Below are 17,185 nucleotides of genomic sequence, written 5' to 3' on the forward strand. Positions count from 1 at the left end.
TGTTTTCCCTGGTAAGCATGATCAGAACGCCTGAGCAGGCTAACAGTAACCTGTGGAGCTGCTAACACACCAGACTGTCACATCTGGGAGCTGGACAAAGAGTGTCCTGCTCTCTCAGAGGATATCAGAGCTTCTGCTTGAAATCCTCCTCATTCTTTGCTTCTGCTTAGTACCACAGGGAAGATTTCCCTGATTTCCAAGGCTTACTACTGCCACCTGGTGGCTCAGCTTTGACTGTCCTCTGCCTAATTACATCTCTTGGGTTATCAGCACTGGGAGGAAGAAACCCTTTTATGTCAAGCTTAATGTTTCATGTTACAAAAAAATGAGAAGTAAAATCTACTGATGTTTAAATTAAGACAAATTATATCACATGTCCATTCAGAGCCCCACTGTGTGATGTTGTGAATTACTTATGCCTAAGGAGCAGTGATGAGCTGCCTTGTAGTTACAGAACGACTTTCTGAGTGTGCATGGCCATGCACGGGTGGAGAATATTGCAGAAGTGTCTTCGCCCTCTGTGCTGGTGTCACAGAGATCCACTAGGCTCCTCAGTGGGACTTACCTCGGGGCCTCAAATGAAAGGATGTGCACTGATATTAGGGCTGATTCAAGTACTTATATAAAATTCTAAAGAATATAAAAAGCACTCACAGCATGCCCTTCTTTTGCCCTTCAGTGGTCCAGCTACATCCGAGCCACAGTGCGGAAGGAGAAAGGTCTTCCCATCCTGGTGGAGCTGCTGCGCTCTGACTCTGACAAGGTGGTCCGAGCTGTGGCCATCGCTCTGCGCAACCTGTCCATTGACCGCCGCAACAAGGATCTAATCGGTACAAACAATTAGCAAAGCCACACAGTTGTTGTTGTTGATGTTATTTTGGATGACTACTGCAGTAATACCAATGAAGGTTTGCTATTATTCTGTGAACGATTTGAACCACATTGTTTAAAAGGCTAACAAGTTTTTTCATAAAATAATTCTAACATGCCTGCATGTTCTGACCACTAGTTGGTGGGAATGCAGTTATGATTCTATGACGCAGCTCCCCCCATTGCATCTCATCGTATACGCCGTTCATCTCGCTACTTTAAATTGATGGGAAAGCATTTTTACATGGAAGGATTGTAGACTTTGTTTCATAAGTCTGGAATCACATTAGAAAGGGTGTCACTTTATTGACGGGCACATAGAAAATGTGAAGCTGCTGCGTTTGAGAGTTTGTGTATTTTCATTACTCAGATTCCTACATGTCAGTGTTACAAGTGGACACTAGAGTGTCATTAAAGAAGAACTGACATTTAAAAAAAAATGTTAAAAACGAATAACACAAATGTTATTAAATGCAAGCTTTTGGACAAACTGTTCTATTCATGCAATTTTACGAGACTCACAAGACCTGACTTGCTAAGATGTAACCTGATTTATTACTCATTTTGAAGATGTTAATTACCTCAGCCAAGGAGGTTGTGTTTTTGCATGCGTGTCATCCATCTGACTATAAGCACAACAGCTCACAAACAGTTTTTAATGAATTCTGATCAAACTTTGTAACACTGTAGAGTGGGGTCTTATTAATCCATTAAAATTAGCTTTACATCCACCAAAGTCTCCGAGGTCAGCTTAATGATTTATTTTGGGAAATTTGACACAAAGCCTTAAAATTGAGAAACTTCCTGAAAAGGAAATACTGCCCAGGAAGGGAGCTGCTGGAGGTTTGTGCTCTCAAAGTGCTTTGTGTTTGACTCTTATTCTCCCTGTCACTGTCACCTGGTTAACCTTAAACACTAATTCACCGTATAGGAAGTTATGCCATGCGGGACTTGGTGAGCAACCTGCCCAGCGGTCAGCAGCGACCAGCCAAGAACCTGGAGGAGGACACTGTGGTGGCCATCCTCAATACCATTCACGAGATCGTCACCGACAGCTCTGAAAACGCACGCTCCCTCATCCAGGCCCAGGCCATCGAGAAACTGGTCGCCATCAATAGGACCAGGTAAGATTTTTTAAGTACACTCGGACAAATATTGCATTGACGTTGCTCTATGACTGCGTTCCCCTTTTCTTCACTGAGTCAAACTGAAGCAGCATGCTCTTATCCATATAAGCTCTGCATGAGGTGTGGCCTTACTACTGAGACATAATTATAGTATGACCTTGTATGCAATTTCATCATGAGCCTTCATATTAGTATTCATGGAGGATTAATAATGTAACGCGTCTTGTGACGGCGCGAGCTTGGCTACAGACACCACTGCCCACCTCACATTAATAAACAGGCTTTTAGAAGTGGAGGCCGTTCTTACAGTGGGTGTCTCAGTTGTACTCAGCAACTAGTAGAAAAAATTAAGATATTCAGGCTGATATTTTCAAGAGGTGTCTTGTATAACCACATTGTTACTCACTGCAAATAAAGGCGTATTAGAGCCACTCCACATTTTAAATGCACTTTTCAAAGGCCCGTCCTTGTGCGGTGATGTATTGATCATCCAGAGTCACTCTAACAAGCATGAATATACATAGTTTATTCACAAACCAAATAGCTAGTGTTTCCTCTCAGCCTCATGAGATTAGCTTTCTTTGAAGTGAGCCCCCTCCCTCGCACCCACATATAATTAATACTGGTGGCTCAGAGGTAGCTAATGAAAGGCAATGTGTATTCATCTGGCTGTGAATTAAAAACTAGACCCTGAAACTGCCCGGGGAACTCAAAAGTCTTTGAATGAAGAGATTGATTGCAGCGGTGCCTAGCCAGCACGCCCAGCTGTTACCGTTTTGTGATTAGGTGAGGTTACTGACGGTAATTGATCTAGTTACTTCTTCTAACTAATTTCCTCCTTTTTGGATGGGGGGGGGGCCCTCTTCAGCCAATCAGCACGTGAAACGAAGGCAGCTTCCCATGTGCTGCAGACAGTGTGGAGTTATAAGGAGCTGAGGAACGCGTTGACCAAGGACGGGTGGAACAAAAGCCACTTCCAGGTATGGAACCAAAGTCGTCCTTTACAAATAATGTCAATCCAGAGTGTTGTTATTGTTCGCTCAGAAGGTTGAAAGAATGTTTTGTAAACAATAAATCTCCACCGACTAAAATTTGAATCAAGCTGTTACCAATATCATGTTTACATCATCGAGACAACATAATTAATTTCTGATACTTATCTCGTAAAATGTTATGAATTGTTATGCGTTCAGTTCGTACCCCACATTAGGTGAGAAAGTTCAGTCTTTCCATACTGGGAACTGTTTGATCTGTATTATGACGTTACGATGTGCTTCCTGCTCCCTCTCCTCTCTCAGCTCACTGTGACGGCCACTCCTAAAGCAACCAAGAACGGCAAGCCGGGCTACGATGACACCACTCTGCCGCTGATGGAGAAGAACCAAGGTCAGTCAGCGCGTGTGTGGTAGATTGTATGCTGCTGTTTGTGTCTGTTTCGAGGACTAAAGGGGGTAGGACAAGGTCAGGGGAAAATGAAGACCACTTCAGTGACATTGTTGTGTAGCTCATTAGAAAGTAGTCCACCTATTCACCTCATGAAGAACGAGATGAATAATGTTAGGTCTCTTGTCACATGTGTAATCCTCAAAAATCTAAGATCAAAATAAAGACAGTAGCTACATCCTTTTTTTAGTGTTTCATGTGTGCAGTAACTACTCCATATGACCTCCATATGTTTTGTTTTTTTAATTTAAGGTCCTCGCACCCTTTTGTCAAGTTGCTGATTTGCTTTTCACTGTTCTGTCAACCTCGAGGAGCGAATGATAAATCTCTGTCTCTTCAAGTTGTCAAGTTATGTTTTATACCCATCCAATGGGAACAGTCTCATTAGCTGCAGATGTTTTAATTTGCTTCCCATTATATGGGATGAATTACCCGTCCAGTGGGAACAAGCCATCAGACTGATGATAGAAGGTGCCCCCCTCCCCCATTTTCAAGAACTCCAAAACTGACAGTGAGCTCACTGTCATGCTGACCATGAAGTTACTCTCAGTTAGTAGTCGTGGCAGATAGAAGTCCCAGACCTTAACCTTCTAAGACCCGAACTCTGTCATGGCATGCTTTTTTTTATTTCTCTTTGCTATTTGGGCTGATTGGGACCTGAGCCATGTAAAAACAAAGAGTTATGTGAATTTTTTTTTTTACCTGATTTTTGTTCCTGAGAAAAATAAGATCCACATATGAGGACATTCGCTTTAAATTTCGATAGAACAGTGGCAGTATGATGTCCTCATAAGTGGATATCCGGCCCTTGCAGAGCAAAATTAAGGATTTTGGTCTAGACAACCCAAAATGTGATGTCCACATATGTGGACGCCAGGTCCTAGGAGGTTAACAGCTAATGGCTTAGTTGATACCAATATAGGTAGTACTAATTAGGATGCTTTGACATGGTTATATTTAGCGCAAATCTCCAGGCCGCTTTGCAACCCATCTCCTTTTTTAAAAAATGTGCATATTCACACTAAGCTATTTCATGCGAAGACCTTAATATTTTAAAATACACTAAAGTTGATCAGTTCAATTTAAAAAAAAAAAAAAAAGAAGAAGAAGAAGAAAAAAAAGCAATAATTACAAACATCAGCTGGATAGTGTAGATCAGGGGTGTCAAACTCAAATACACAGTGGGCCAAAATTCAAAACTGGAACAAAGTCGCGGGCTAACATTAATATTTATTGAAAAACAAAATCTTCCTCCAGATATAAGAATGAATCTTTTCTTATGGACTCAAATAAGTTTTGCTGAAAAACTGAATATGGAACAAGCAAAGCTTAATACTAAACGATATATATATTAGCTGGATAATACCAGTAGGCCAGCTCTGATAGTAATTTGGTATGGCTTCGCGGGCCAAATGTAATTAGGCTGCGGGCCAAATTTGGCCCGCGGGCCAGAGTTTGACACCTATGGTGTAGATCCTGTCCTTTGTTATACAAAATGAACTACTGGACTATTTTTTGCCAAGGATGAATACACACGTGCTGTCATTTGTGGTAGCAAGAGTCCCATGTTTACTACACTGAAGGAAAATATTATCCAGGTAACTTCTTAATAACATGGTTTAGTTTTGTTTTAGTTTTTTTTTTTTGGGGGGGGGTCACTGGATTTGATAACATTGTCACTATTTAAGTTTGCATACCCAAATTACAGCACAACATTAGCACAACATGTTTATTGGTGGACATTTACATGGAGTAACCCTACCCCTGGAGTCCTCAAAGCAGGTTCAAACCAAGTGCTAATGATTACTGGAGCAAGCATCTGACTCAGTGTGTGTTACTTGCTGGGGACATGTATGCTTTTTCCCCACCTCGTGGCTATATTGAAGCGCAGTGTTTGCACATTGCTACTACTTTCATCCTCCTCATGGTGACGCTTTGGTGTGAAATGTCGCAGTAATGCTTTTGTCCATAGCGGTTAAAAAATAAAGCACATAAAATGGTAAACTACAACTTCAGAAAGCATACTGCTGCTGTTAACAAAAACCTTGGTCCAAAAAAACATTAATAAAGAATTTTAAAAAGTTAAGAGCTGGATTTATAGAGACTGAGTTTTTGACTGGCGTAATGGTGTCAGGGATAAAGAAAATGTCCTCAACTTTAAGCCAGCGTGTATGGCTGCATCTGCAAGGTGCTGCGATAGAGGTTTTCTGTAACAGCAGTGTATATAAGGGGGTGGGAAGGAGACTTGTGAAGTATGTTGGCCCAACAACAAACATCTCATTGACAGAGGAGTCAGCAGCATAGCAGCAGTTTTTTTTTCTTTATTTTTGCATCCATACATTCATATGAATCGTGGCACTCATGTCTGCCCACTCTCAGTTTGCATTATTCAATCACTGGCCGAGAACCATCGCCCTGAAAAGCAGCATCAGCATTGGCTCAGTGACTCAGTTTTGTGTGTGTGCTGCTTTTGTACAAATGGCCTATGAATGCTTTTCAGGCACCAGGAAATGTGGCAGTGGTGATATGATACCTATGGATGAGCTGGGCCCAGGTAAGAGCCAGACTGCATGATAGTCCTTAGCCAAGGAAGAGCTAGTTCTCCTGTGATCTCACTCCAGAGTCCAATCCTCTGATTTGACGTCAAAGATATTTTTTTAATCTGAAAATTCGCCCACTAAATCCTCTCAACTTTGTATGACTGCTTTGGACCGAGCTTCAGACATGATGCTTTTTGATGCTGTATGCACGACCCCTCTCTTGACAAGATGTTTGTACTAAGCTGGGCCTGTGTCACAAGCTCAACACCAAAGGATTTGGGTTGTTCTCTTACTACTTAATGAATATACTTTTAGAATATCACAGGATAGATTCTCCACCGTGCTTCCTTTAAAGAGCAGATTCATTTTGGTTTTAAAGATGTAATTTGCAACTTTGACTATTTTGTAGCTTTCTCCTGTATTCATTTGTGATCGCTGATGGTCAGAGAATAAGATTATTTTTTTACAAATAGGAGGGTTGCATCAGGACGGGCATCCAGCATAAAATCTGTGCCATATCAAACATGCTCATCTAGCCACTGTGGGGGACCCCTTGGGAAATAAGAGAGCAACTGAAAGTACCTTTGACTCCGTGTTATTGAATGCTGGTGTTCCTTATAAGGCAACTCACAAACCGACAGAGGAGTTGTGCAGATATTTAAATCAGGACTACATATTCTCTTACCTCAAAGTAGAATTTGAGACTTATTTATGATGGTTTCTGTGCTGACTTTTAATCAGGAGGAGTGCTTCTCCTGATTGAAGAAGGTAGAACTCAGAACCCTCGGCACATCAGGGTGACACCCCCCGAAAAACCTAAATAAATTACACAAAACATTTTTAAGCAATAAATTAAAAAAAAAAAAATGATGGTATTTAAAACTCAAATGCACATTTTTACCTCATCACAAACATTTACTGAACTGATGGGTGATGGCTTATGATGACTGTACAGTAAACACTGAAACCCATAGAAAGTTTGAACTTTTTCTTCTCCTAATTGAAGAGAGTGCAAGTTTAAGGCATTTCCACACTGGCCTCCCTTTTGAGACCCCAAGGCCATGCCATCTTTTATGTACAGCCTTTAGTCCAGAGAAGATAAAAGCGTTAATCTGCTGATTATTTTTGTTAGTGTACTTATTATATTGCATATAGTAGATTTAGTTACATGATTTATGTGACTAAGCGAAATGCAAGGCACTTTAAAAACAGCATTACCCCTAGAAGTGACATCCTCTACTCTGAGACTTGATAAATAAAATGCCCCAGGCTACAGAATGCATAAAACACATTTAAAGGCCTGTTCTAAGGACACGCTTAATATCTCACCTGCTTGATGTGTTTTGTTTGAGACGCACTGAGGGTAAGTAACACGAGTACTGGCAGGTTTATAGCAGCAGAAACTGCTTTCACACGTGCACTGCAGCTCTGACCTTTTCTAGGACTTTCCCAGCAGAGGTGCACGTGAGAATGCAAATGTCTGACAGAGTCACATCAGGCATTAGCTAGCTCCCTAGCACTAGTCTGTGTGATGTCGGGTTGCAGTCGTGTGCACATCGTGCTGTTAATATTCCAGTGCATTCACCTCCAGCAGGTGGGCGTCATGTGTCCTGTCTTCTACACGTTGCTCCAGCATCTCCCCCACCTAAATCACATGGACTGCTTTCTTTTAAGCGTGTCTTACACGTGAGAAAGGACTACTGTAGAATTTAAATTATCCAAAGTTCATGTGTGAAAGAGGCTTGAGAATTTGGAGGCACGTGTAGTCTCCTCTTCTTTCCTGGCACTCAGAAAAGCTGCCTCTTCACACAGTTTAAAATACATTTCTAAACTATTTGTCTCAGTTCAATGATAATCAGGGAAACAGAGGAATTATCTGACAATTGTTCTCTGACCTCATTAGATGGTTACTCTACCATTGACCAGAGGGACAAAGACTGCAAATACAAGACCGGCGACGGTTCGGTGGACCTGACAGAACGGGAACCATTAAAGGTATGGACAGAGCTCTTCTGATCTCCTGGGGGAACAGGGAATAGACAACGAGATAATGATGCCTCATTGAAATATCATCACGTCCTCTTCGTCTCTCTCTCTCTTTTTGTTTTCAATGGTGGTCCTCATTAGAGGCTGTTAATCCTATCGATTCTTTAAAGAGGCTGGAAGTTGTCGTTCTCTGCTAATAGTGCCACCGCAGCTGAGCGCTGTGGACAGCCTCAGATCTGTGAGCTAGCAGTTAATTGAGTGTAAGCATTTGGAGTCTGTAAAGTAATTAATCTGAGACTGATTAAAAGAACCGCCAACAAGTGCTCCTTGTGGAGACGACCCTTGCCTTGGCGATGAGCAGACCGCCGTGTTATCGAATGGTCGTCTGCTGATTATACACACACATCACACAACAGCGTGTTAAGCTGATCGGCAATCCAGCCTCAAAGCAGAGTCACGGGCTAGTGGCCTCAGAGGATGGCATTTATGCATCAGATGATTTTCAAGTACTTTACGCTGTTTATTTTTCATCTTCGTTAACACAATATGGATGGGATTAGCCCTCGAGGCTCAAAAATGAATGATTCAGCTTAGATGTTTGATGTATTTTCACATATTTGTTTCTCCAAAACTAGCACATGATTATATTTTGGTGTTAAAGTGATTTAAAGTTACCTTTCAGATTAAAATATGTAGTTTTGTTGTTTTTATCTAAAGTCCAACTAGAATATTAGCTTGATATTTGCGTGAAGTGGGTAACAGTATCATAGTTTAAGGTGCATAAAATTACAATGTAGCCATTTTTAATTCATGTGTACGTAGCTGCTCCTCATTTTCTCTTTGCTGTTTAAAATTGTAGATGTTCATATTCAGCATAGCCAAACATTCAGATAATGAGCGCAGTGTACGTGTAAGTAATCCCCGTGAGCCAAAGTTTCTGGCTTCACAGTGCTGTGCTTCATTTCAGACAGCTTCTTCTACTCTTTGCTCTCTATAATGTCACAGAGAGATGATGTCCTTCTGACGGTCATCTCAACACATCGCTCAGGATGTGAGCACAGAAGCAACGCCGCCTACAGTTTGTTTGCAACAGGCAGCTAATAAAAAAGAGGTTAAAGGGCACCTAGGTCCATTGTGAGATCATAAACTTTATTTTTGCAGTGCTGGTATTTTAAGCAGTACTACAAACATGGCAGTGTAAGATCGGCCTCAGACTTGGTGACCTGCCTCAGTTATGCCAGTACCAAACACCTGTTTGTTAGCATTAGCTATCATAAACTACCTGTAAGCTATTGTAAGGCAAGTTTGTTGGATTGAGCATGGGCGCATGTTCTTTCTTACAGAGTAAACTTTTTATTTTATTATTTTTTTTTTCTTTGTTATTATTTGTTATATAGGTTTAAAGTTGGGCCTTGCATTCTGTGTTATCTTATCTGAGGACTAAAATGTTCTTTAAAATGTATGTTCATATTCAGGACGTCACTGTAATGGGGAAAAGCAATGTTTCTCTGCTCTCTGTGGCTGAAGTTTTCAAATTATCCCACCTCCTATTCTCGGATGTGTTCAGTGTAGCACGTATAATCACACACGTATAATCACTATGTCAAGTTGTCTGAAAGTTTCCTGTCAGTTTTAAGTTATTTTGTGGGCTCTTAGATCGATATTTGGTCACTTAATATATTGGCCAATATTTACAGACACACAAAATGTAAACGAATTTCTCTAACATTTATTAAATGTAGTTGTTTTTGAGTCCTTAAGAGAATGACAATCTAGTGTAAAAATAATCTTGTTTTGGGCGTTCCAGCAGGAAAGTTGTGCTGGACTCCAGGCTCTATCATCACCTCTGATTTGAACAGATTTTTCCCTACACTGACATTATTTAAATGAGTTAAAACCAAAGTTTTAAGAATATAGGTGTCAAGTCCTGATTAACGACACCATTATTGCTAGTAGTGGTGGACATACCGTGGGCAAATAATAGGACCGATCACAGTTTGGGTTTCAGGCTTTTCAGCTGAGTGAACAAAGTAAAGCTAAACTTCTCATTCATTCAGAAGGCAGAATAACAACAATAAGTGTAGCAGCTTCTGAAGTATATTTCAGTGACAACTATATTTAGGCTAACTGGAGCTAAAGATATAGTGTCACATCTTAAAAGCACAAACACTTTATTCAGCTCAGAAGGCGGCGGTAATCACAGCAAACAGTTGTGTTTGTCTTCAGAGTGTACAGGCCTGCTAGCATCACTCCAAAGCTGTCTTTTAAGTCTGCTGCCTGTACTTCCCAGAGGTGTTCAGCCCGCTTTGAATGCAACTTGGCTACCAAAACGCGCTCTCTTCCCTCTTTCTTTTGCATGTTCTGGTTCGCTGTTTTGTAATCAACCCGAGTTCTTTCCAAGCTTTCCTTAAGGCAGGGAACTAACACCGGCTTCTCTGATCTTGGATGCATGTGTATTTAAGCAGGAGTATACATGTGAAATGTATTGACCTCTTTTTATGTTTGACTGTGTTTTGTTTTTTAACCCGTGCTCCTTTGGCTACAGAATGACACAAATAGGAAACACTATATCAGGAGTAACAGGCCTGCAGTCAGTCTGGTGGACGCTTGTGATGTTAAGCCCCAGCCTGTTGACTCCTGGGTCTAAATGCATGCATGGTAGGTCTGAAAAATTGAAATCACAAACAGGAGAAAGTCCTCGCACCTTTCATGTTGCATCCTTTTCATCCTCCGTTTGCTCCTCATTTCTGCCTGTTTTCCTCTCTCACACTTTGTCATGTAGACTTGCTGTCACCCTGCACCCAGATCAGTCAGGTGGAGAAATCACCTCTTTCTTTGCATAGAAATGACATTGTAAACAACTTTTGAGGATTTGTTTTGCGTAGAATTTGCAAGTGCAACAAAAACAAATGGTTAATATTTAAACCTCCCCCAAAAAACTTCTACTCTCTGTATCACATAAAAAGAAGGGTGGTGCTGGTCCTCTGTTCATAATTCAGCACCACCCGTCTCATTCAAATGTAGACCTATCCTCACTCATTGCTTCCCCCTGACAGTCTTTGCTGAAATTGGCAGCAAATGATGAAGGGGAATCATTCTTCTGCACTCTAGAGAGATGCTCCAGGGACTCTGTTTTGCCTTGATGAAAAGCAGCAAGGAAAAAGAAAAAGATATATGCGCGCACACACACACACACTATGTCTGCAGTTGTCGTACACGACATATCTCGGGTCAAAGCGAGACGATTTCAGATAAAGAACTCATGCAAGTTGATAAGCTGATGGCAGAAATCAGTGTGTATAATATGCAGGAACCCACACAAGTTTGCACTCCCATATATTGTGTTTGGAGAGGAGATACGATTCCGAGTGGATATATTTTAAGATCTGAAGTAGATGATTTGAAAGTTTTGTGTTTAAATTTCTGGTATGAGTGATTTCAAATAGGCTTATGTAACTTAGATTATCATATTGTGTGTAAGTTACAGAAAGAAACTTTTCTGTGGTTGAGAGAGAATCAAACACATCTCTACTACCGTTTGTTTAAATGCTGTTTTTCACCATTAGAGATAAATGTTTCATTAGAAGCCTCTCTAAACAGTCATGTACCGTACATTAGTAGCATCCTTAAACATGGATGCTTGCTTAGGACCTGTAGGTGTCACACTGTAACACAACCGATACCCAGTTTTTGTTTTGTTTTGTTTTTTGTCAGTGTGCTGCCAAAAGTGCTCTGCTGGTGTCGTCACCGTCACAGAACGCAAAACTGAAATCCAACAACCGGAAAGGCACAGACAAAATAACGCTTTCACAAAAAACTGTCCCAGACACCACTTAAAGTCTTCTGCTTAGAGTTTGTGTGATCGTACCAGCTGCCACCCAGCCTGTCTCCTAAAGCAGATGTTACTTGGTTGTTCGTTTTCCTTGTAAAGCAAAATAGAGGAGGACACAAATGTCAGGAAATGACACTCTAGGCATACCCAGTTCATTAAATGTGCTGGGTAGAAGAAGCAGTTCCTCATCCAAGAAATCGTCTGGAACAACTTGGGTGTGTTTTGTGTGCATTTACTAGTTACAGTACATTAGCAACAGTTTTCTTTAGAGTGTGATTGACCATTTAAGCTGATCTGGGTGAGCTTTAGTAACTGCCTCACTGCTGTCGTCCTCTCCTCTGCCAGAATCCTCATGTCAGACCTCACTGCCTTTTTCGTTGACAGCATTTTATCTCAGTCATGTTCATCACTGGCCATTCAGTTCTTTCATCTCCATCCAACGTACTGTCGTAGGAAATACTTCAAAGGCTAGATCTTAGATAGAATGGTATGGTTTTTGGTATTTGTTGTAATTTCCAGCTACAGGTAATGATAAGGATGAATCATCAGGTGAGTCGTCTTCACTTCATTTAGCGCACGCAGGATTTCACACAGCACATTAAGCATCTGTTTTGCTGTCTCTCGCCTGCATTCTCCATCTGGATTGACATGATTGACGCTTTAAGAGTGACACAATTTTTCAAGTGCTGTGATAATGCCATATGATTGCTGACAAGAAAGAGATTCAAATTAGCATTCACAACTTTTAATAGTAACATGCTGTTTCAACGCTGAGAAAATCTGTTTTGGTGTGATATTTTTAAGGAAATGGCTGGTGATATTTTTTTGTCTTGTTGTCCCACTGATGTCCCTGCACAGTACACTAGCAGCTGAGATAGATGCATGCACACATTTGCTATTTACTGCTATGTGTTATAATAGACACACATTCATCCAGGGACAGTGACAGAAGACAATGTCATGTCCTCTAAATACTTAAATACTAAATACTAGGATATAAAAGTATGCCACAGGATTAGGGATGCACCTGGTGACTGATTTCTTAGTCGACTAACCTTGGAAAATTAGACAGGCCAACTAGTCTAAAACTAAGAAACACTCAAAAAATAACTTAAATTTGAGAAATGTTTAATGGAAAATGTCAAAAACTAATAACAAAGCCATTTTAAACCATTACTCACATTCTACAATAATGAATCATGCTGCTTAACTGTGCAGCACCTCGCATCCTGCATTATCAATATTACACGTTATTCTCTAGACAGACAGTGAAGAACAAAGACACTTAAACCGATGTTAAATATGGTGTGAAAGGAGTAGCAACTCTACTCTAAGGGAGAGCCCATCCATCTTTTGGAGAAAGCGATCAATAGTGTTAACAAAGAGATGAGGCCTGGATTAACAGATTTATCGTGTTTCTCTACAGCATTGTGCCATCTGCTGGCAGATGGCTGCTTAACATTTGGTACACAATAATTTACGGCATTGGCCTCAATTAAAATTGTTAACAATTACATTAAATTACTAGTAAGTCTGGTACAGACTAGTGACAACAGCGACAATTAGCCAGCTAGAACACTAGCCTAGTTGAGTAATTGCGCACATCCCTACACAGGATTCAGAACCAAGTAGTGAAACGCTAACATATGGTCCCTAAAAACATTAATATTTTCTTGGTTACAAGGTAATTTAGGCACCATATGTCTAGTTTGCTGTAATTAAGTTATTGTTAGCGAGGTGTTAGCATGCTAGTTAGCTAAAGAATTTGCAAACTTAATAACTTAACTCATGTTTTTTTTTTTTCATAGTAATAAGAGCTGAATGCTGTCAACATACAGTAGCTTATCTTACATACAAATATAGTGGCCTAACACTAACATTTGGATATGTGACTTAAATAGCGAAACTCATGCTAAAAACACTGTTTATGACGCAGTGTTTCGTTCCTAATTGCAATTGCAAAAGTTTCACATTCACTAAGTGAACTAAGGTGAAGCTGTGGTTAAAGCTGTAATGATTTTATTTGGCTACTTGGAAGCAAAACATAGAAACGTTGAAAGAAAAACTGATGTTTGCTGTCAAGTTTAAAATTCTTCATTTGCCTCTGGTTTGAATTCACGAACTCGCACAAATCTGTCTAGCAGCTGGATTGTGCCTGGAGCATATGGAGTTCAGTAGCTTCCACTTATGAGTGGAAACTATTTTGTAAGAGCAGAAATACTAAACCAAAAAGCTAGAAATCCAAAAAATTGAGCAGGGAATTATTTTAAATGAAAAATGTCTTTTAATGGGCTCTACAGACAAGAGTGGGAATATGAAATGTTGCCAGTCATGTCCTTTAAATAATTTAAAATTGAAGTATTCAGATTTTTATCACTGATAATTTTTTTTTTTTTGGGGGGGGGGGGCATTTTGTACTGAAGCTCATCATTTACTGTTGCTTTAAACTGATTGTCTCTCTTGTCCATGTGCTTCAGGCTTAAAATAGCAACTGTGTGACGCTAGAAGAGGATCTCCCATATCACCACTGCCATTTCACATGGAACTCATCTTTGGAGTTGGACTTTGTACAGAAAAAGGGGATTTCACAAAAAAATAACGATCACAACGGCAACTACCCAGCAGCAGCCAGCATTCAGTCATGCTTTTCAGAGAAAATTTAAAAAAGAAAAGAAAAGAAAAAGAGACTACTCCTACTACTTTGTCATATCAACATTCCCACTGGACATCATGTGAATTTTACAGTTCTGACTCTTGTTGAGCGCAACCAGTGACAAAAAACAGACCGAGACCGATGCCGGCGGAACGATGGATATGTGATGGGGAAAGTGAAGTAAGCAAAGAAAGGAGAAATGGGATGTATGTTGGAGAGAAACCTGATGGAGGAATAAAATGTTCTTTTATTTTAGCCTGCATCAAATTTTGTAGGTTGTGGAGAGTATCAGAGTCTGGTATTTTGATGTGATGGGTTGGAACAGATGTGTTTGAAGGTCACCGAATGTTTGTTTGATGGGATGGAAAAGGAAAGAAAGCGAGCCTAAGAAGAACTGTAGCATAGTGGCAAAACGTGTACTCCCAGCAGAACCCACCATGAACTTAAAATCCATTTGGGTTCACTGTGTTTTTTGAAGAAAAAAAAAAAGTTATATAAAGTTATTTCAAAGCCTTGCTTTGATATCAAATGTGTCAAACTGGTGATTGATGTCCATTTTTATAAAGTCTGAGGAGTCTGCAAGTTCTAGTCTGGAGGAAGGCAAGTGACATAGTGAGTACACGGGATGATGTTTCTGTTTGCACTGCATCACAAAAGTAAGAGAAAATGGAAACAAAAGCAACAAAGACTTCCTGTTTAACTGTGGTCGACACAAATGAGCCAGGCGGCGTGTCGACTTTTCTTCACAGAGCCGTGATTACGTGTGTAACCACCAGGTTTGCGTAGTGATGCAGTTTCATGGTTTCCCAGCTGGTTGCTGTATGTCAATGATGTGTATTAAAGAGGATATAAGAGTTTTTGTTTATAAATGATTTGTGCTTTTGAAAAGACAGGCATAAGTTCTTTTTTGTTGGAAAGATGGATCCAAAAAGGATTTGGTTTTTTTTTTTTTGTTGTTGGGTTTTATGTAAATGTATATTAGGCTCAAAAGGAACAAAAAAAGAAAAAGAAAAATGAAGGCGAAAATGACATTTACTGACTTCTTAGTTGTATATTAATATCACATTGTTTGGAAAGCACATCTCATTTGATAGAAGTTCATCATGTTTGTAAGCAAGAAATAACCACGTAACTTAAATGTATGTCAGTTATCGTTACACAGCCGATCACCTATTTATATTTTATGTTGAAAAAAAATGTTACAGGAAAAACAAAATTTATCTGCAGTTTTCTTTATGAAGGCGATGCATCTGTGTTTGACTTCATCTCTCTGGAGGGGTCAGAGGTCACACAGCTTGATAAGAGGTGGCAGTGTTAATGAAAGTCGCGTTTCTTTCCCCAAGCAAGTACCATCAACTCTCCGACACCAGTGCATCTTAAAGAGAAATATTCAGTCGTGAGCATGAAGAAAAATCTGTACAGATGTTTATATTCTATTCTTTCCAAGTGCCAGGTTTTGTTTTGTTTTTTTTAATTTTGTCGCCTTTTTTTTTTTGTGTGACGTCATTCGGATATTAACTAAGTCCTTCGTGTGCAGGAAGAGTGTGCAGGTGGATGATTAGGTGGGGTTAGAGGCAAAACAACAACAAAAGAAGGTTGCATCCCTCTGTACAAATTCAAACATCAAGTTTGACCATATAGTATATATTTTTACAGCGTTACAGGGTGGGCAGCTGAGATGCAAGAAAAGGGCCGTGGAAGAGAATCCAATCTGAGGTTGTATCACTCGTGCGTCATCAAGGCGAATGGCATGTGCCTGCGTTCAAGTCTGACTTTTCTTTGTGACGTATGTGACTCTATGAAGCTTGCATATTTTACACAGTGTTTATAAAGATGTACGTTGTGGTAAAAATCAATGAACTACAAAACAAACAACTTATTGTATAAATTTTATTTTCACAAGTTAAAAAAGAAAACATGATAATACCCAGCATCCCTTTCGTGTGTGTGTGTCCTCAGACGTGTGTGCTGTCATTAGACCCACATGACTGTCTGTTCCTAACTGCACTACGCAGTACCACAACCAAAGGATCTGGAGTTGTATTTACACACATTTAAAAAAAAACAAACAAACAGGGGGTTTAGGTTTTGTGGATGTGCTGCCCTTATGTACATTTACAAAATAAACATGGACACACACACGTTAAATCAAACAGGCCTACCTGTGTAGATATATCTGAATCAAGACCGTCAAAATAAAGTAACTGTACTACTCAGTAGCAGATGTGTTTGTACCTATCATGTGCCTTAACCTTTTCCATGGTAGATAAAGATAAGTGTTTTATATAAACTCTATTCCTCCCCTTCAGCTGTCATCTCTCCATTCCCTATGTTCACCTTCTCCTCCCCCCCTGTCAGCCCCTCTTCTCATTTTTCCCTCTACTCCACCCATCACTTCATGGATCCTGCATCATCACCACCACCACACCCAGCCCGACCCTCACCCACTCCCAGCCCCTGAGTAGTTTAGACTGTTGGTGGCTTTCTGCCCTCTATTACATTGTATTATAAACTTTTAAAAAGATAGACTCGTTGGAAGAATTGGTTTGATTTCCTAGAGGAGTACAGTTGTTAATGCTTTCGTAGCGAGCAGAGGCGATGCCACAGTGACAGAATGTATGTTAATTTTACTAATACCCAGAGGCAATTATTACGCTTGTTAAACATAACGGAAAAATACTGGTTTGTAGAATATAAATTTGGTGTGTTTTCAATAAATCATGCCTGGAAAGAA

General features: G+C 40.1%; 1 protein-coding gene across 13 annotated transcripts in view; it reads left to right on the top strand.

The window, feature by feature from the left end:
• arvcfb (ARVCF delta catenin family member b) overlaps positions 1 to 17,185 on the top strand; it is a 257,350-nt gene extending 240,165 nt beyond the window's left edge. For 10 of the 13 annotated variants that reach the window (XM_084945737.1, XM_084945742.1, XM_084945736.1 and 7 more), the window contains 8 exons: positions 680 to 830; positions 1,802 to 1,994; positions 2,866 to 2,977; positions 3,296 to 3,383; positions 5,941 to 5,994; positions 7,884 to 7,975; positions 10,512 to 10,624; positions 14,276 to 17,185. In XM_084945737.1, coding sequence (XP_084801863.1) covers positions 680 to 830; positions 1,802 to 1,994; positions 2,866 to 2,977; positions 3,296 to 3,383; positions 5,941 to 5,994; positions 7,884 to 7,975; positions 10,512 to 10,613 — 792 coding nt within the window. In that variant the 3' untranslated portion in view covers positions 10,614 to 10,624; positions 14,276 to 17,185. The remainder of the gene's footprint in view (positions 1 to 679; positions 831 to 1,801; positions 1,995 to 2,865; positions 2,978 to 3,295; positions 3,384 to 5,940; positions 5,995 to 7,883; positions 7,976 to 10,511; positions 10,625 to 14,275) is intronic. The other 3 variants (XM_084945743.1, XM_084945741.1, XM_084945744.1) reach the window with 3 other exon arrangements.

Source organism: Perissodus microlepis, chromosome 12, assembly GCF_051167445.1.
Source record: "Perissodus microlepis isolate ML-2025 ecotype Zambia chromosome 12, ASM5116744v1, whole genome shotgun sequence".
Classification (NCBI taxonomy): domain Eukaryota; kingdom Metazoa; phylum Chordata; class Actinopteri; order Cichliformes; family Cichlidae; genus Perissodus; species Perissodus microlepis.